This window comes from Crinia signifera, chromosome 11, assembly GCF_055691185.1.
Source record: "Crinia signifera chromosome 11, ASM5569118v1, whole genome shotgun sequence".
NCBI lineage: Eukaryota > Metazoa > Chordata > Amphibia > Anura > Myobatrachidae > Crinia > Crinia signifera.
The window spans coordinates 53,414,558-53,435,834 of record NC_139227.1 but is presented as its reverse complement, the minus strand read 5'-3'; the positions used below and the strand labels follow the sequence as shown (position 1 = coordinate 53,435,834).

Sequence of the window (21,277 nt, the reverse complement as noted above, 5' to 3'; positions counted from 1 at the left end):
ACAGTGTGAGTGTTGTGAAAGGGGGAATTCCCTCGACCATATTACACACCACATAGAAGGGATTGAATATTTATGAAAATAGATTAGCACTTTATAAAATCACAGTATTACACGAGGGCGGGGCTCTCTGTTTTTTTCTTGTATTACATATGGGATTACCAGATCCAGAACAGACGAGGATCCAGACTTAAGCCCATAAACAGGGAAGTTATACCTTTTTTATCTTTAGCGCTATTTTTTGGTGGAGGACATCTTTACCCTTTTTGATTGCTTCCCAGTGGAGGTGTGGTGTCTCCTCCAAGCCCTTACCGAATACCTGCTGCTGAACTGCGCAACAGGAACCCCACCTATTCTCACGTTCTACATTATTAGTTCTCCAGCTGGAAACACTTGACACAACATTGATCCCATTTAGATAAAAGAAGGATTTACACTAACAATTTGGGTTACTGTACCTACAATTACACGGTACCATGGTGCCCTATCCACTGTGCCCGAGCGACTGCACCCCGTGTCACTGTGCCAGCCTTCTTCTGATGGGAGGCTATTCCCCTTATCCACTACTCTTTCTGTGAAGTATTTTTTCCTTAATTTTCCCTTGAATCTTCCTCCCTCTAGTTTCAGTGCATGTCTCTCACCTGTACCTTGTTAGAAACTTTCAAATGGATCAAGGGTGTTATCATGTCCCCCCTTTCCCTTCTCTGCTCTAAACTACACATATTAAGATCTTTTAGTCTTTCCTGGTACGTTTTTTGATGTAGGCCATGCACCATTTTAGTTGCCCATCTTTGTACATAATGTATTTATATCGTTTTGGAGATATGGCCTCCAGAACTGAACACAGTACTCGAGATGAGGTTGTACCAATGACCTATACAGTGGCATTATTACTTCTTTGTTTCTACTGCTGATACCTCTCCCTATGCAACCAAGCATTTGACTTGCCTTTTTAATTGCTTTGTTACATTGGGGTGTATTCAATGCCGCGGCGAGCGGCCAGCAAGGGGGTTAAACAGCGAGGATTGCAGAAAACCAGCGATCCTCGCTGTTTAACCCCCGGCCGCTCGCTCTATTCAACGTTCCGGGGAAATCCTCGCCGTCACAGGACGGTGAGAATTCCCCAAAACAGCGAGACCCGCGGCTAATGCAAGAAACTCGCTGTATTAAGCCGCGAGTCTCGCTGGTTCTAGAGCCACATACGCCAATTCCCCCTCGCTCAAAAAATGGAGCGAGGGGAAATTGGCGTATGAGGGGGCTGCGTTGAATACGGTCAGGGTGAGTGGCAGGAAGCTCTGCTCGCTGTCACCACTTGCCCACAGCATTGAATACCCCTAATTGCCTACCTGCTTTTAAGTCCCCTGAAATAGTGACCCCTAGATCCATCTCTTCAGTAGTTTCCATTATTGTGCCATTTATACTATATTCAGTCTTTGGATTTTTGAGACCCAAGTGCATGATTTTGCCTTTTTTGGCATTAAACTGTAGTTGACATGCTCTTGACCATTCCTCTAATCTACATAGATCGTCAATCATTTGTTTTACCCCTCCAGGTGTATCTATCTCGTTGCTTACCTTTTGTGTCATCTGCAAACAGGCAAATTTTACCCTCAATTCCATTTGGAATATCACCAATAAAGATATTAAAAAGCACTGGTCCAAATACAGATCCCTGGGGTACTCCACTTGTAACGTTTTCCTCCTTTGACTGTACTCTGTTTACTACAACTCTCTGTTTTCTGTCCTGCAACCAGGATCTTATCCATTCAACCATCTTTGAATCCAATCCCAAGCTTTCAAGTTTATGTAACAGTCTGCGATGTGGGACAGTGTCAAAAGCCTTACTCAAGTCTAGATAAGCTAGACTTCAATACCCTACTCTACGTGGTTCTAGTGTTCCACTGTAACGCAGTGTCACAGAGAGGGGTCTCCCGGGGTATGTACCCTACTCTACATGGTTCTAGTGTTCTACTGTAACACGGTGTCACAGAGAGGGGTCTCCTGGGGTATGTACCCTGCTCTATGTGGTTCTAGTATTATACTGTAACGCGGTGTCACAGAGAGGGGTCTCCAAGGATATATACCCTGCTCTATGTGGTTCTATTGTTCTACTGTAACGCAGTGTCACAGAGCGTGGTCTCCCGGGGTATGTACCCTGCTCTACGTGGTTCTAGTGTTCTACTGTAACGCAGTGTCACAGAGAGGGGTCTAGGGTCTCCCAGGGTATGTACCCTGCTCTACGTGGTTCTAGTGTTATACTGTAACGCGGTGTCACAGAGAGGGGTCTCCCAGGGTGTGTACCCTGCTTCACGTTTTTTTATTGTTTTACTGTGTGGGGTCTAGGGTTTCCTGGGGTATGTATCCTGCTCTGCATGGTTCTAGTATTCTACTGTAACACGGTGTCAAAGAGAGGAGTCTCCCAGGGTATTTTCCCCTTCTCTACGTTGTTCTAGGGTCGACAACCATTAGGTCGATCGGTCATTAGGTCGACCAAAGCACTAGGTAGACAGTAAAAAGCTCGACATGGGTTTTTTCACTGTTTCTCCTTCATCCACTAGGTGTCACTGGAGTATCAATGGGGATAGAAGGGCGACCACAGGGAGCATGGGCACTTTAAATTTAAATGAGTGTGGTCAACTCCTCCCCTTCTACTCCCCCTCCTAGGCAGTCTTAGAATGTGCCCTCTGGGAGCTGGTCACACTCTGGCTTGCTCCAAGGCAAAGTTTATGCAAAGATAGAAAAAAATAAGATTGATTTCTTCCAGGCCTGTCTGCAACGTGGGAGCTGCCGGGCGGACCCGGCCGCAGCTGTCTGCAGCTTGCGCCCTGTCCACGGCTGCAGAGACCACGTCTCCGGAGTGACAGCCGCCACCGCATGCAGTGTGCGCCCCGTCCTCCCTCAGCGTCTACCGCCTCCAGCCAGAACAGGCATCTGGTATGTATGTCGGACCCCCCGGCTAGCTGCGGAGGTCATTTTAAATAGGGCGGTACTGCGGGGTCTGCCTTTTTTTCCTTTAAACATTGGCGCCAATATGGGAGACGGAGGGGCGGAGCTACCGTGTGGTATGCTCCCAGCGGCCCCGGCTTCTCCTCAGCGTGACTCAAAGCAGCGGCGGCCTTTTTCTACAGGCACTGCTGCATGCTCACAAGGGAAAACTCAGTTTTGCTGTGACAGTCTCCAGGACTCAAGAACAGCCCCTTCTTCCGGTGTCCAGACCTGCAAAAGCTTCCCCAGGTTCTGTGTGCAGACAGTGGGGTTAGAGCTTGGTGAGAGAGATTGGGCTGTATGCAAATTAGGCTATAGCGCTCCCTAGTATATACCATAGCGCTGTTGTTAGCCTGTGGCAGCTTCTACTTCTTATACTGTCTCTCCTGTCCAGTGTTTTCACTCTGGTTTTTGGCTGTACTATCCTCTGGTGTGTATGTACAGTTATAACTTGCTGATTGTTGCATATATATTTATACTGTATCAATCGCAGTTACAATGGCAGGAGGCAGCTCAAAAAGGTCTTGCAAAAAGTGCAATACTAAACTTACACAATCTGCTGAGGGCACAATGGAGTGCGATAAGTGCACCATAGATCCCTCTACCTCAGGCACAGACCTCCCCTGCTTGGGCATTGCAGCTCAATGATGTGATGTCACGCCTGTACTCTGAGCTTACAGCTTCACAGAGGGACAGAGAAACCTCTACAGAACAAAGCAGAGTGATTTAGCCTTAGCTGTGGAGGGTTTAACAAAAGCCCTGACCCCAGCCCACTCTGAGGCCCAGTGCATGTGACTCACAGCCCCCAGTGCTAAAAAGACTGCTTACGCAGGTCTTAAGGCCCCCATACACTATGCGATTTGGGCACGATTTCCCCTGATTCGGATGAATCGGGCCATGAAATCGGCCCAAATCGCATGTTTAAACATCCCCTCCGATCCGATGCGCAGTCCCGTGCGCATCTGATCAGGGTTGGGCAGTCGGACCGGCTGCACATAAGATTTCCTAAATCTTATGTGCAGCCTCCGGGCAGCAGGGTCAGCGGGCGGGGGACACTGCGAGGGCAGAGGCGGGCAGTAGCAGCGAGCGGGGAACGCCGGAGAGCCGGGCAGAGTCAGCAGCAGCAGATGCTGGGGACCTGCAGGGGGTGGAGCCGGGCATGGTAACCTCTCATATAATAGGCAGCGGGCAGGGGACACAGAGGCAGTGAACCGAGAGGGAGCTGGGCAGGAGGATCGGGGAATCACTCTGCAGCTGCAAGGAAATAAAAACCAATACAAATGAATGGGCAGTGATTGGCTGAGAGCTCTCTCAGTCAATTGCTGATTGGCTGAGAGCTCTCAGCCAAATGCTGATTGGCTGAGAGAGCTCTCAGCCAATCACTGGCTGCCCATTCATTTGTAATGGTTTTTTTTCCTCCCTTGCAGAGTGAGTCCCCGATCCTTCTGCCCAGCTCCCTCGTCGGTTCACCGGCGTCCCCCTGCGCGCTGCCTCTGTGTCCTCTGCCCGGCTCTCCAGCGTCCCCCCGCCCGCTGCCTATTTGAGAGATTACCATGCCCGGCTCCACCCCCTGCAGGTCCCCAGCATCTGTCTAGCTCTCTGGCGTCCCCCGCTCGCTGCCATGCCCCCCAGCTCCCCAGTGTCCCTCGCCCGCTGATTCTGCCCGGCTCTCCCCCTGCAGCTCCCCGGGAGTTGCATATGATAAATCGCATGGCGATTTATCATATGCAAAACTTGGCACATCAAGTGCATAATCGTGTGTTCCACTCCCGGGAGGGCTGCCGGGGAAATCAGGTCCGACTTGTCCCTAGGACAAGTCGGGCTAATGTATGGGGGCCTTTAGACACTGAAATGGATGATGACATGCCATACCAAGAGGAGGTGAGTTTGTTGCTCCAGAGGTTGAAGAGCAACAGGCTTTACTACCACAGGAACCTGAACAGGCTGCTCAAGTGTTAGATGACCTTATTGATCTGGTCAAACTAGCTCTGGATATTGATGACAGGGCTGCTGCACCCAGACGCCCCTCCCTTTTTGGTAAAAAACCTAAACAGGCGGCCTCTTTTCCTCCTGCAGAAGAACTAGATGAGCACGTTTTGTTGGCATGGAAAACCCTGATAAGAAATTTCTAATTTCTCGCAGACTTACCCCTTGTCTGCTGAGGCCGGAAAGTTGGTAGAAACACCAACTGGTGGTTCACCATTCGGTCACGCGTCTTTCACAGAACATGGTTCTCCTGGTACCGGGGGCCACCACTCTTAGAGATGCCTCGGACCGTAAGCTTGAGCTTACCCTTAAGTCCATTCATACCGCGGCTGGTGTAGTACAGCGTCCGGCTCAGGTTGGATGCTGGGTCAACAAGGCCATCGGGGTTTGGGCTTTTCAGATGGTTACGCATCTGAATCAGGGTGCTGATATTGACGTCCTGCTGCAGTTAGCAGAACATATACATGAGGCCTCAGCCTAAATGGTGGAGGCCTCTAATGATGCCTGCATCATAGGTGCCCGCATCTCTGCGCTCTTTATTTCAGCGCGCCGATCACTCTGGCTTCGCCAGTGGCAAGCTGATGCGGAGTCCAAGCGGGCGGTGGAGGCTCTCCCTTTCGGAGGAGATGTCCTGTTCGGGCCCGAACTGGACAAGTTGATATCGCAGGCTACTGGGGGTAAATCCATGTACCTTCCTTCCACTGCTCCCCCCTCCTCCTGCTCGCAGTACTTTTCAAAGTAAATCGTTTTGATCCTTTCGCCCGCAGTTCCGAGGATGTTCCAGAGGGAGTGCTCCCTCTCACAGAGGCTCCCAAGGTCGTGGCAGAGGTGCTTCCTGCTCCGCCCAAGAGGCTTAAGCCTTCACGAAGCCCTCAGCATGATGGGCTTCAGGCCCACCTGGGGGACCCCCAGGTGGGAGCTCTTCTTCAAGACTACACGCACGTGTGGCTTCAATCTTGTCAAGACGCATTGGTTTGAGATCTGATAGCCTTCGGCTACCAGATCCATTTTCAAAAACCACCTCCCTGCCATTTTTTTTCAAAACAGGTTTACCAGTTTCAGAGCAAAAGGGCCTGCTATTAACTGCGGCCATTTTGAAACTCGTATATGGGGGGGGGGGGGGGGGGTGATCCGGGACCCGGAAGAACTAAAGACCTTGGGGCTTTACTCCAGCCCTTTTCTGGTTCCAAAGCCAGATGGCTCAGCTCGCCCTATCCTCCACTTGAAGGACCTTCAACCGGTCAAGTTCAGGATGGAGTCCCTGATCGCCGGATTGAGGAGGGCGAGTTCTTGGTATCACTCGATATCAAAGATGCCTACCTCCATATACCCATTTGGCCACCCCATCAGGCGTTCCTGCGGTTCGTGGTCCGCAACCAGCATTGGCAGTTTCAGGTCCTTCCATTTGTCCTCTCCTTCCCGCGTCTTCACCAAGGTCATGGCGGTGATGATGGAGATTTTGCGGACTCAGTGACGGTAATACAATATCTCAGCGATCTTCTGTTGAAGGCTCCATCCAGGGAGGCTTTGTTGGTGAACATCACTCGGACAGAGTACTCTCATCCATCACGGATATAATAATTTCAGCTTCAGCCCTCACAACGGCTACAGTTTCTGGGAATGATCTTGGGTATGGCCCTGCTGAGAGTTTTCTTGCCGGACGACAAGATACAATCACTCCAAGCCTTAATCCGCCTAGTGCTTCTGACATGGCAGTTGTCGTCCTCACATGCCCCAGGTTACTGGGAAAGATGTTTGCCTCTTTCGAGGCGATCCAATACGGTCGGTTCTGGTCGAGACCGTTCAAATGTTGCCTACTGCAACAGTGGTCATGCTCTCATCTGCACCTACATCACAGGGTGAGGTTGTCGGTGTGGTGGCGGAATTCCAGCAACCTCAGGTAAGGAAAGAGATTTGGCATCTGGAATTGGATACTGCTCACCACGGATGCCAGCCTTTTGCGGTTGGGGGAGCAGGCACCCTGGATAACCAGTTCCAGGGATGTTGGACTCTGCAGGAGGCTCTCCTTATCAATGTTTTGGAGCTCAGAGCAGTATATTATGCTCTCCTGCAGGCTCATCATCACCTTCAGGGTCAACCCATCTGGGTACAGTCCAACAATTCCATGTCCGTCACCTATATCAGCAAGCAGGGCGGCACGCGCAGTCGCGCAGCCATGAAGGAAGTGAGTCGAATCCTCCTCTGGGCGCAGGATCACGCGTTAGCCATCTTCATACCCGGCATGGACGATTGAGAGGCCCGCCTTTTTTAAATCGGCAAGACGTACACCAAGGAGAATGGTGTCTCCACCCCCAGGTGTTTCAACGCCTGGTTCCCAGGTGGGGTGTCCCCAGGGGGATCTCATGTCGTCTCGCCACAATTATCAGCTGCCCCGGTACTTCGCCCGAATGAAGGATCCACAGGCAGTTGGAGTGGATGCTCTAGTGGCACCTTGGCCATTCCACTTTGTATACATCTTCCCTCTGTTTCCACTGTTACCTCGGGTGCTGCAGAGAAAGAGAGAGGTGGTCACGGTCCTCCTGATTTAGCTACGGATTGGCCATGCAGGTCGTGGTACACCAGCCTCACGTCTCTACTATTCAACGAACCATGGTCCCTGCCTCTTCAAGAAGATCTACTCCGTCAGGGGCCTTTCATCTTTCCAGACTTGAGTCTGCCGCATTTGACGGCGTGGCTGCGGAAAGTTCTATCCTAAGGCAGGCAGGCATTCCACGGCCTGTTATACCTACCATGATGAAAGCCAGGAAAGACGTTACCTCCAAGCATTACCACCGCATCTGGCGAGCTTACGTGTCTTTGTGTGAGGGACGTAGGGTTTCCACTACTCTTTTCAAGAAGGCTCGTCTTCTTTTTCTGCAGGCCGGCTTAGCTGCAGGGTTGCATCTGGGTACCCTGAAGGTGCAAGTGTCGGCTTTATCCATCGTTTTTCAGAGAAAGTTGGCTCTTTTGCCTGAGGTACATACTTTTTTTCAAGGAGTATTGCGGCTGCAACCTCCTTTTCACCCACCTACGGCTCCATGGGACTTGGACCTAGTCGTAGGTTTCTTGCAGTCTGCGTTTTTGAGCCGCTAGAAGAGGTGGATCTTAACTACCTTACATGGAAAATGGTTCTCCTCCTGGCCTTGGCGTTGGCCAGAAGGGTCTCGGATCTTGGGGCTCTTTCGTGTTGCGCTCCATTTCTGGTGTTCCATGCAGACAGGGCAGAGCTTCGTATTTGCCGCTTCTTTTTGCCTACGGTAGTATCGGCTTTCCACATCAATCAGCCGATTGTGGTGCCGGCCTTTCAGGAGGATTTTCCTAAGGACAGTACTCTGGACGTAGTCAGAGCTCTGAGGATTTATGTGTCTAGAACGGCATCTCTAAGAAAGTCTGATGCCTTATTTGTCACATATGATCCGATCAGGTGGGACTGGCCGGCCTCAAAACAGCCGTTGTCTCGGTGGATTCTTCTTACCATCCGTCAGGCCCATGTCGCAAATGCTCAACATCCTCCTGTTTCCATTGCGGTGCACTCTATGCGCTCGGTGGGACCCTCTTGGGCAGCTGCTCGCAGGGTCTCTATTCAGCAGCTCTGTAGAGCTGCCACTTGGTCTTATCAGACTTTTGTCCAGTTCTACCGGTTTGACACCTTTGGGGCTCCAGCTTCGCAGTTTGGACGCTCTGTGTTAGGGGGTCTCAGTGCCATCCCACCCACTGTTACTCCAGTGACACCTAGTGGATGAAGGAGAAAACAGGGATTTTGTACTTACCGTAAATCCTTTTCTCCGTGTCCACAGGTGTCACTGGATGCCCTCCTTGGTGTTGTTCCTTACTGTAGGAAATGCTCGACATAAAACTTTTTTGCAGTTTCTTCTGCCAGGTTAGGTTCCGGTCATGTTTGATGGAACTGCCTGGTATGTCTTGTGTGATGTGTATTGTTCAGTGTTATTCTCAATGTTATTCTCAATGTTATTCTCACTGTTAAGTTTTATTCTATACTGGTTGATTGTTACTGTGTGTTATGTTAACCTCCTCTGGGAAGTGTTTTTTTTCTTCCAGCTCCTTTCGGGCACATCCTTGCGACTGCCTAGGAGGGGGAGTAGAGGGGGAGGAGTTGACCACACTCATTTAAATTTAAAGTGCCCATGCTCCCTGTGGTCTCCCTTCTATCCCCACTGTTACTCCAGTGACACCTGTGGACTCCGAGAAAAGGATTTGCGGTATTTCATGCCCTACCATCCACTAGGGTGTGTCGGGAGAATAAAATAGTGTGCCTGAAGCATTGCGAGTGAAGCGAGGGGATGCGGTGCACTGGAAACTGTGTCCATGTCGACTGTGTCGATATTCGGGTAAAAAAAACACTGAAAAACCCCACGTCAACCTTTGACTGTCGACCTAATGCTTGTGTCAACCTATTGACCTGTCGACCTTGTCCCATGACGGCCTAGAACCATGTCGACCTAATGACTGTCGACCAACTTGCTGTAGACCAAATGATCTCAACCCCTCCCAGGGTATGTACCCTGCTCTAAGTTGTTCTAGTGTTATACTGTAATGCGGTGTCACATAGAGGGGTCTGGGGTCTCCCGGGGTATGTACCCTGCTCTACGTGGTTCTAGTGTTATACTGTAACGCGTTGTCACAGAAAGGGGTCTGGGGTCTCCTGGGGTATGTACCCTTCTCTACATGGTTCTAGTGTTCTACTGTAACCCAGAGTCACAGAGAGGGGTCTCCCAGGGGGGCACATACCCTGATCTACGTGGTTCTAGTGTTCTACTGTATTGTGTTGTCTCAGAGAGGGGTCTCTCGGGGTATGTACCCTGCTCTACGTGGTTCTAGTTTTCTACTGTAATGTGGTGCCACAGAGAGGGGTCTGGGGTCTCCCGGGGTACGTACCCTGCTCTACGTGGTTCTAGTGTTTATCGTTGTGTTTCAGGTATTGCGCGTATAGTGGAGACACACCAGCCCATCGTGGAGACTTACTATGGACCAGGGAGACTGTACATGCTCATAAAGCACCTCCAGGCGGAGTGTGACCGGCAGGTGGAGAGAGTGGTGGATGCGTTTATGCAGCAGCGAGACTACCAGAGGAAGGTTAGGATGTGGGTGATTAGGAAGAGTGAGGTATGAGGTGCCACCCGGTATCTCATAAAGGCTGAGAGGTATGAGGTGCCATACGTGGTATCATTCAGATTGTGAGGTATGGGGGGCTGTATGTTGGATCACTCAGGCTGTGAGGTATGGGGGGCTGTATGTTGGATCACTCAGGCTGTGAGGTATGAGGTGCTGTATGTTGGATCACGCGGGCTGTGAGGTATGGGGGGCTGTATGTTGGATCACTCGGGCTGTGAGGTATGGGGGGCTGTATGTTGGTTCACTTGGACTGTGCGGTATGGGGGCTGTATGTTGGATCACTCTGGCTGTGAGGTATGGGGGTCTGTATGTTGGATCACTCGGGCTGTGAGGTATGAGGTGCTGTACGTTGGATCACTCGGGCTGTGAGGTATGGGGGGCTGTATGTTGGATCACTAGGGCTGTGAGGTATGGGGGGCTGTATGTTGGATCACTCAGGCTGTGAGGTATGAGGCTGGCACTTTTTCTCTTGCAGTTTCAACAGGTGCAGAGCAGTATGATTAGAGCATCCTTGGCAGACAAGATGGAGCCCAGGTGAGCACACAGTTACACCGACACCTGGGACGTTACACAATTACACACAGTATGATAAATGGTCAACGGCTGGAAATGTGATATTGGCTTTAAGGGCAAGCAATTAGTCCCTGCAGATGAATTCACCAGCATATATGTCAGCCAGTTCCATGCAGTAACTACTGTTATCCGCTTCCATTGCTTGGATATTTATACACAGAGTATGAGAAGTATCCCCGTCTTCTGATCCGCCTTCCCCAGGGTGGGTGAGGGTTTGGGGTGGAGTAGCCAGTCTGTTCAGCCCATATATTAGTGCTGGGCTGTGCAGTGTCTCGGGACAATGGATTGTCTTCTAACCACGGGTTACACACACACCATGTGCTACACAGGATGGGTGTGATGAGGTGCATGTGTCATGGTGCTGTATGTATGTAGGGACCCGCTAACACCCCCAGCTACCTGGTGACATAAAATATGTACTACACAGGATGGGTGTGATAAGGTGCATGTGTCACGGTGCTGTATGTATGTAGGGACCCGCTAACACCCCCCAGTTTCTCTGCGACATACACAATGTACTACACAGGATGGGTGTGATATGGTGCACGTGTCATAGTGCTGTATGCATGTATTTATGTAGGGACCCGCTAACACCCCCCAGTTTCTCTGCGACACACACTATATGCTACACAGGATGGGTGTGATACGGTGCACGTGTCATAGTGCTGTATGCATGTATTTATGTAGGGACCCGCTAACACCCCCCAGTTTCCCGGTGACACACACCATGTACTACACAGGATGGGTGTGATATGGTGCTGTATGCATGTATGTATGTAGGGACCCGCTAACACCCCCCAGTTTCCCAGTGACACACACAATATACTACACAGGATGGGTGTGATATGGTTCACTTGTCATGACTCTGTGTCCTCTTTGTGCTCTATACAGGGATCTGGACCCAATCCTGGCAGAAGTGGCACTGATGAGCGCCCGCACAGAACTATACCTCCGCTTTATAAAGCGACGAGTGACCTCTGACTTTGAGGTTGGGGACTCTGTGGCGACAGAAGAGGTGAAACAAGGTATTGACCTTCCCTGTTTTGTCACAGTGCGTCAGACATGTCTGCACTCGCTCACCTCACACTGTCTAGGGCTAGGCCAGTGGTTCCCAACCCTGGTCCTCAAGTACCCCCAACAGTGCATGTTTTCCAGGTGACCCTGCAGGTGCACTCATTATTCAAGCACATTTGAAAAGATCCACAGGTGGAGCAAATTATAGCACTTGTGATTTCTGTGTGGAGACCTGGAAAACATGCACTGTTGGGGGTACTTGAGGACCAGGGTTGGGAACCACTGGGCTAGGTGAATACATATCCTCTCGCTCCAACTCTGAGGAATCGTCACATACCGGTCCCTACTGACCTGAAACTGGTCAGTCATTCTCTTTTATCACTGCACATTTATTATTGTGTATCCATAATGCCACCTTTAGGTGTTTTCAACCTTGTGTGCCACCATCTTGCCCTTTTCATCTGCATGGTGCCTGTCACATTCCAGCAGCAGAAAAGAGATTTTTCTTTTCAGGGTCCTACAGGGGACATCGGGGTTGTAGGCAGATCCAGGGGTCCGAGGCAAATCGGCAAAGTTTCCCAGGATTCCCGGGCCCTCTCCCCTGTTTTTTGTTTGGTGCCAGCAGGAATCTGACGCATTATTTTTATCAGCAGGGATTACCTTCTGAGGTAATATCTGTACTGAGGTAATCCCATAAGAAGCTGTACTTTATTCTTATTTTTTACACTGGCCACTTAAGCGGCTGAGGCCACCCCCCGCTGTCAATCACTGACGGCGGCGCGGGTGGCCACATCACTCCCGCTGGCGCCGTAACTCCCCCACGACTTTGTCAAGAGGTGTACTCGGCAGGGGAGACTGACAGCGCCTAGCACCTCCGAATCTCCCCCAGGCAGCGTGGCCGGACTCCGGGAGAAGGTAAGGCCCTCTCTGAGGGCACTAAGTGCTGCGTGCTGGGGGAGAGGGTCGCAGCAGCTGGTGTGGACACTGGCTTCGGGCAGGGACACCACTAGACCACCGAGGCCAGAGCGCAGGCTGGATCTTTGGGATCCATTTCAACAGGCTCCATTTGTCCTGGTGGGGGAAGTCCAGCAAGTCTTAGAAGATTTCAGAGGTTTTACCCTCTCGGGTCACACATACTCAGTGTTATCATTCTAGGTTTTCCTCTGGGCTATACCTATTGCGCACTGTAACCCCCCCTCCTTGGGTTTTTACAGTATGTCCAAACGGGCGTAATCAGACAGTCTCCCCAACTTTTGTCTTGCAAGAGTTGTGCTGCAGGTCTGTCTGATCAGGATGTCATTCAGGAGGGGCTATGTGTTAATTGCTTTATTCCCCCTGGCCAGTCCTCTGATACGTTGGTTTCCCAACAACCTCCCTGGCCAGCCTTTCAGCAGTTGTTAGGCACCCTAGTGGGTCGCCTTCCTCCCTCCATTGCACCCCCTGTAGTCCAATCCCCTCCACCTTGGGTGGATGTCCTGTCGACCACAGTGCAGACCTTGCAGCAGACATACGGTAGCTATCCAAAAGCTGCTGCCTAATGCTGCATTACCTAACAGGCCTCTGTTAACAGCATTGCTCACTGTAGCACAGGATGACACAGATGATGATGGGGATAATAATGATAATGCTGATGATGACATTAATATGGATGATGATCCTATGCCTACAGACAATCCTGCTTCACAAGCAGAGACAACTGATGTGGCAGCTCTCATCCATGCAATCCGTGAGGTGTTATTCATAGGAATGAGAGCGAGTGTGAATAGAAGAGAGATAACGTTTGGGAAAAGTTTGCAATTTAATATATAGTCAAAATTACACCAAACTGCTAGTCCCTATGATTATTGAATATTCTGTGCCAGAGCAAAGATGACTACTACTTTGACTGCCAATGCATGGTGATACATAATTGGGGTATAAGGTAGAGAAACCATGATCTAGACTTAAATATTTATTATAGTCTTTTCTCATTTCCTATTGCAAGCAGTTTCTGACAGGGGGAACCTCGAGAGCCGCCCAATTAGTGGGGCCCGGTGACCCTTTACCTGTCTGCTTACCTGTACATATATCATTAACGCTTTGTGTTTGTGTGTGAAATACCTTTGTTGTACATCCTTTGAATGTACCTTATTTTATCCCTTATAAATAAATAAATAAAATATATCTTAAAACAAGTTCATATTAGACAAACTTTTAGGACCCCCCTTTCTAAAAACTTTAAGAGTGCCCCAAAAAAGAGCTTTCTCTCTCTACTTGCAAGCCTCACTCGTTCTCAGAATGTTCAAATGTTTATTAAGTACTTCCTGGACTTTTCTCCACTCATGGCAGAAAGTTCCTATAAAGCGTATCTTTTCTTGGACATCCACCTTTTTAGGTTTGGGGACCAGGAGTAATTCTCTGTCTACTTTCTCCATTTCCTTCCTGGCCTTCCGTATGGTCCGGTTACTGTACCCCCAGTTTCTGAGTCTCCTCCGATCTTAGGTCATAGGTGATCTGATCAGAGCAATTTCTTTTTGCGCACAAAAAGGTTATTTATTTATTTATCTTTATTATCAATTGCACTAATATTAAAATGCATTAATATTTAAATCCGGTGTTTTAGCGCTGTTACCCATTTTCTTTCCTCCTTAAAGGAGCCTACGGACAGGCGCATGGAACAATGCCTTAAGTCCATCTTTACGCTCACAGGGGCAATACAAAGACCCACTGTGGCTGCGTCCTGGGCTGCAAAAGCTATTCTGCCATGGCTGCAAGTGCTGGAGGATGAGTTGGAGTGTGACTCCTTAGAGGATGCCAGACTATGTGTCTCTTATATCAGACAGGTAGCATTGTATATCATGGATGCTCTGTCAGACGCTGGTGTATTGGCTGCAAAGGACTCTGCCAATTCTGTACTGGTACATCATATCTTGTGGTTACCACCGTGGAAGGCTGATTTAGAGTCTGGAAAGACCCTTGAATTGTTACCCTTTAAAGGGGACATATTGTTTGAGAAAGAGCTTAACAAAATTGTAGCTTCTCTGGCAGCTGTCTCCCATCAGCTCTCCCGCATCGACCTTAAGCTGCCCATATACGGAGCTGTTCGCCGGCATCCGTTCTGTACTATGCAATGCGCGCTCCCGCGCATCACATAGTACGGTACAAAAAGTATGTGCTGCACATACTTTTTGTACTAGGTACACATCGTATAGGATCGCAGTGCATGCACACTGCATGCACTAGGGAGGCAATCCGATCCGATGTGTGTTGTTTAAGTCCCAAACAGATCCGTTAAACGGACCGTGTATGGGCAGCTTAAGGTTTCTCCTTTTTGGTCCTTTCATTCCCCCAAGGCAAGGCCAGAGGCCAAAGATTCCCTCACACATCCAGTGCATCTAAGCTGGCCAAGTCTAAGCCCCAACAAGCCTGCGCCACTAGACAACCCCCAGCTAAGCCTGACAAATCTGCAGAAGGGCGGGCCTCCCTCAGGGGGTCCCCAAAGTGTGAGGCCGATTCTGCACTTCACACAGCAGTGGCTCATCACCACAGTATCGGGGATACTCGGTATCATACAAAAGGCACCCCCCCACAAAAGCTTTTTCGCACAGGCCTTCCACCCATTCCGCAAATAGCGGAAAAGCTAAGGGAAATACTACACTCCCTGTTACAATCTCAGGTGATTGTACCGGTCCCACAACATGAAAGAGGGATCGGATTCTGGTTGTTATTGTGGTTCACTCGCAAAGGCAAATTCCGGTACTTATGTAATATATGGGCTCCCGTTTTTCTTATGAGACCGCGTCCGCTCGCCACGCTTCGGGCACGGTGGCTCGCTGCGCTCGCCACACTATATAAATTCAATTCCATGCGTAGTTGGATAGTAGGGGTATGAAAAAATGGGGTGCATTTAACATGGGAGTCCAGATAATACATAAGTACCCAAATTCCTTCTCAAATGGACAAAACCATGTGCACTGCAGGGAGGGGCAGATGTAACATGTGCAGAGATAGGTAGATTTGGGTGAGTTCTTTTGTTTCTGTGCAGGGAAAATACTGATTGCTTTATTTTTACACTGCAATAGAGATGTCACTTTGAAGTAAAACCCCACCCGAATGTAATAATCTCTGCACATGTTACATCTTCCCCACCTGCAGTGCACATGGTTTTGTCCATTTGTGAAGGAATTTGCCTTTCTGTTCGACCCAGTTTCTAGTCCCAAAACCAAACAGGATTTACAGGCACTAAACAAATTTCTCAAAGTGCCGAGGGATTATATATATATATATATATACAGTATATATATATATATATATATATATATATATATATATATATATATATATATATATATATATATATATATATATATATATATATATATATATATATATATATATATATATATATATATACATACAGGAAATCCACAATTGCGCTAGAAAGTCCCAGAATGGAAGGGTCTGTCCGTAATCAATATGACATGTAGTGCAGCTGTAATCCGTTAGGTGTTTCACCAAACACCAAAGGTAGGAACATGCAGGAAAAAACCAGAAAGCGCACAGGTGAGCTAGTATGAAAGTACAAATTTACTATAAATAACAGGCTCACATACATGTAGGTTTGAGAAAGCAGGTATGCGGTAACATAAAAACCAGCACAGCGGAGTCCACAATCAGAAATAGGCACAGCGGCAGGACATCAGCGGCTGGAAGCGGAGGACCCGGAGACGCCACAGCATGGATAGCTGAGATGAACGTCAACGTCAACCCAGGAACGCCCCAACGCGTTTCGTCAGCATATGACTTCGTCAGGAGGCGTGTCTTGCATCCACAGGGATAGGATTTATATACCCAGCGACAGGCATGTTAAGTGAACCTTCACTGATCATATTAAAGGTATATACCCGCATATATTATTAAAAGCAACATGAGCAACAATAATACATTGAATGGATACATAATGAAAATACATAATAAGAAATATACATACAATATACAATAAAATACATAATGAAAATATATATGAAGACAAAAAGTACTTTTATACAATATTTGATAAAAAATACATGTATATATATATATTGAGATGAAGGAAGAATCGACACAGCATTGCACAACACCGACAAAAAAATCAGGACTAAGCACAGACTAAGGGGTAAACGCCCAACTACAAAGTCCAGCAAATCCCAAAAAAAGAGTCAGTGTCAACAGTGCAAAAAAGGTACTATGTCGATACCTTCATTCATCCCAGTGGGAGACATGGTTTTTAAAGTAAAAATCCAATAAGATTCTCTGCGACTTAATTTGGATAAGATATCGCCACCTCTCTCATCGAGGGTAACGTGTTCCAAAGCTTTGAAGGAAAAGAAATCAAGGTTAGAATCACAACATAAAGCAAAATGACGGGGGACACTATGAAGAATGGACTTATTACGTATACTTCTAGTATGCTCCAATAAAAATTAGAATATTGGAGCATACTAGAAGTATACGTAATAAGTCCATTCTTCATAGTGTCCCCCGTCATTTTGCTTTATGTTGTGATTCTAACCTTGATTTCTTTTCCTTCAAAGCTTTGGAACACGTTACCCTCGATGAGAGAGGTGGCGATATCTTATCCAAATTAAGTCGCAGAGAATCTTATTGGATTTTTACTTTAAAAACCATGTCTCCCACTGGGATGAATGAAGGTATCGACATAGTACCTTTTTTGCACTGTTGACACTGACTCTTTTTTTGGGATTTGCTGGACTTTGTAGTTGGGCGTTTACCCCTTAGTCTGTGCTTAGTCCTGATTTTTTTGTCGGTGTTGTGCAATGCTGTGTCGATTCTTCCTTCATCTCAATATATATATATACATGTATTTTTTATCAAATATTGTATAAAAGTACTTTTTGTCTTCATATATATTTTCATTATGTATTTTATTGTATATTGTATGTATATTTCTTATTATGTATTTTCATTATGTATCCATTCAATGTATTATTGTTGCTCATGTTGCTTTTAATAATATATGCGGGTATATACCTTTAATATGATCAGTGAAGGTTCACTTAACATGCCTGTCGCTGGGTATATAAATCCTATCCCTGTGGATGCAAGACACGCCTCCTGACGAAGTCATATGCTGACGAAACGCGTTGGGGCGTTCCTGGGTTGACGTTGACGTTCATCTCAGCTATCCATGCTGTGGCGTCTCCGGGTCCTCCGCTTCCAGCCGCTGATGTCCTGCCGCTGTGCCTATTTCTGATTGTGGACTCCGCTGTGCTGGTTTTTATGTTACCGCATACCTGCTTTCTCAAACCTACATGTATGTGAGCCTGTTATTTATAGTAAATTTGTACTTTCATACTAGCTCACCTGTGCGCTTTCTGGTTTTTTCCTATATATATATATATATAACAGATAGCATGGCTGGAATCTGATGTGATAGCTATGTGTATTGTAGCCATTTTGAGCGATAGTGTTAGGACCTGCAGAAAAGTGGGGTCCCGTGAAGGGGGCTGCAGGTTTAAATGCATTGATCAATTCATGAACCAAATCTCCACTATTTATTTTTAGTTAATTTAGTGTGTGCAGAGCCCCTACAATGTCTGTTTAAACAATGTGGTCACAAGCCATAGGGCACCCCAAAACTAAGATAGGTGAGTGCCGATGTTTATATGTCCCAAGGTTGTCCGGCACTCCTGTTATTAGCTGCCCGGGTGCCTTTTTTAGATGGGAGATCCACCAAGTATACTGTAATGTATGTGTGTATGTGTGTGTGTGTGTATATATATAGTTACATAGTTACATAGTAGGTAAGGCTGAAAAAAGACTTGCGTCCATCTAGTTCAACCTGGTATAGATATCCATTGCTGATTTGGTTGGTTCTGGTATTTTACAGACAAATTATATTTCTTATTTGTACCCATGGATGTTTTTCTCCAGTAAATGTTTGTCCAACTTTGCCTTGAACGCATTTAATGAGCCAGCCGTTACCACCTCTCTGGGAAGAGAGTTCCAGAGTTTGACTGTTCTGACCGTAAAGAAATTCTTTCTACTAGCTGAATGAAATCTTTTTTCTTCTAATCTATACTCATGCCCTCGCGTCCTAGATTCCTTTCTAGTAGAAAATAGGGTGTGTGACAGTTCCTTATATTGGCCCTTGATATACTTGTACATGTTGAGCATGTCCCCCCTTAAACGTCTCTTTTCTAATGTAAATAGTCCCAAATTGCTTAATCTCTCCACGTAGCTTAAATTCTCCATTCCCCTAATAAGCTTTGTTGCTCGCCTTTGGACTTTTTCCAATTCTATGATGTCCTTTTTATAGTGTGGGGCCCAGAACTGTACTCCGTACTCTAGGTGAGGTCTCACCAATGCTTTATATAGTGGCATAATTACCCTTGAGTTCCTAGTTTCCATTCCCCTCTTAATATATGCCAGAATTTTGTTGGCCTTTTTTGTAGCTACATTACAATGGGCACTACATCCTAGATTGCTGTCTATTTGGACTCCTAGATCCTTTTCAAGTATGGAATTACCCAGTTCCTCTCCGCTAAGGTTGTAACTTGCACACTGGTTGTGTCTCCCAAGGTGCATAACCTTACATTTATCTACATTGAACCTCATCTTCCATTTTTTTGCCCACTCATCTAGAATTGCAAGATCATTTTGAAGCATGGTGACATCTTCAAAATGATATATATATGTGTGTGTGTATGTATATGCAGGGCTATTTTTGTGCAGACTCTAGCAGGAACTGTGGCCCTTATTCTAGCTCACTCTTTCTGACAAAATATTTCATAGATGGACAAAACCATGTGCACTGCAGGTGAGGCAGAAGTAAAACCCCACCCAAATCTAATTATCTCTGCACAAGTAACACCTGCCTCACCTGCAGTGCTCATGGTTTTGTCCATCTAAGAAATATTTTGTCAGAAAGAGTGAGCTAGAATAAGGGCCACAGTTCCTGCTGGAGCCTGCACAAAAATAGCCCTGTGTATATGTGTATGTATGTATGTATGTATATATGTATGTATGTATGTGTGTATATATATATATATATATATATATATATATATATATATATATATATATATATATATATATATATACATAAAATGTAGGCAACAGCACTCACGGGACTTACAACATCACAATCAATAAGGCTCAGACACGGAGGTCTAGTTAGCAACGTTTCGTGCTTTAATGCACGTCATCAGGCTCCTGATGAGAGCCTGATGACGTGCATTAAAGCACGAAACGTTGCTAACTAGACCTCCGTGTCTGAGCCTTAGATGTTGTAAGTCCCGTGAGTGCTGTTGCCTACATTTTATGCATACTTCGGATGTCCTCCGACCACTCCAGCACCCAGGCATATTGCTTCTAAGGAATATTGAGTGCCTTCAACATACGTGTATATATGTTATATATATATATATATATATATATATATATATGCAGGGTGGCCCGGCACAGCCTTCTATTGTCAGTGTTGGATGGGTGCCTGCACTAAATAGTGCATATGTATCCCAGTCTGTGGTGCGGCACTCCGAGTCAAACTCCACTCAGGGCTGTACAATTAATGTTTTATTCTGTCTATAGCAACGTTTCTACATGTCTGTAGCAACGTTTCAATGCCGCTAGGGCATTGTCACATTGCTACAGACAGAATAAAACGTTAATTGTACCGACTGGGATATATATATATCTGGTCTGGCACTCTGGGTTGGCTACAACTTGTACTTGCCCGGGTGCTCGCCTGCTGTGGGGATACCACCTTCAATACATACACCTGTAATAAGCGTCACTCCGGGACTCCATTTCAATACTAGTGTAACATATTTAGTTTAGTGACTCTTGTAGTGACCATTTAAAATATACTTGGAGCAAAAGAGAGGAAAGTTTGCGCCAGTCGCACAGGAAAAGTATTATATTTTGAGGATTAGTATGGACCCCTGTTACATCAAAAAATCATTTAATTCATTTAGAAAACATTCTGAATAATGAGTATGTGCGGGGGTGCTACCACGGGACACTAATGGAGACACAATTTATTAAGGAAAGAGAGAATGACACTTATGGTGGTGCACTTCAGAGAGAAGAAATTTTAACACTTAAAATGTAACTTTTAATAGGATTGGCTAATAAAAATGTTGCGAAATATGGACTAAAAGAACACATATAAGACACGGACAGTGTAGTAAAAAGGATACAAGATCCTCACACAGTGATCCCCACTGACCAGCCCTCCTTTATAATTCTTAATGATATTCTGGTTTCAATTAGTGCGCGTTGTAAATAATACACAGATTTTTATTAATCCTGTAAGTGTCCCAATTTGTAAGGTACAAGGGGATTTCAATAAGATGTCCCATATAATGCGGTGACAATACAGGTACTGGTATGTATAACAAGTGCTTCACATATGTGGGATAGGTAATACAGCTCGGAGCCTGTAGTTTGAGGCAGCGTGCATGTATTTCCCTCACGCTGGCTGGGTTCAACTTAGGCAGCCAAATCCATGTGCTGGCAACTAAGTCAGCGCTGGAGTTCCCGGCTGTCTGAAGGGACCCGCCGCCGCTTTTGAAAAAATTCTTTAAAAAAAGACAGGACAATACCG

General features: G+C 47.0%; 1 protein-coding gene across 1 annotated transcript in view; it reads left to right on the top strand.

Annotated features, from left to right (window-relative positions):
* The window catches only part of COG4 (component of oligomeric golgi complex 4), an 86,442-nt gene that overhangs the window by 16,448 nt on the left and 48,717 nt on the right, over positions 1 to 21,277 (top strand). The window contains exons 7-9 of the mRNA XM_083163815.1: positions 9,905 to 10,062; positions 10,577 to 10,635; positions 11,566 to 11,699. Of these exons, the coding sequence (XP_083019941.1) occupies positions 9,905 to 10,062; positions 10,577 to 10,635; positions 11,566 to 11,699 (351 nt within the window). The remainder of the gene's footprint in view (positions 1 to 9,904; positions 10,063 to 10,576; positions 10,636 to 11,565; positions 11,700 to 21,277) is intronic.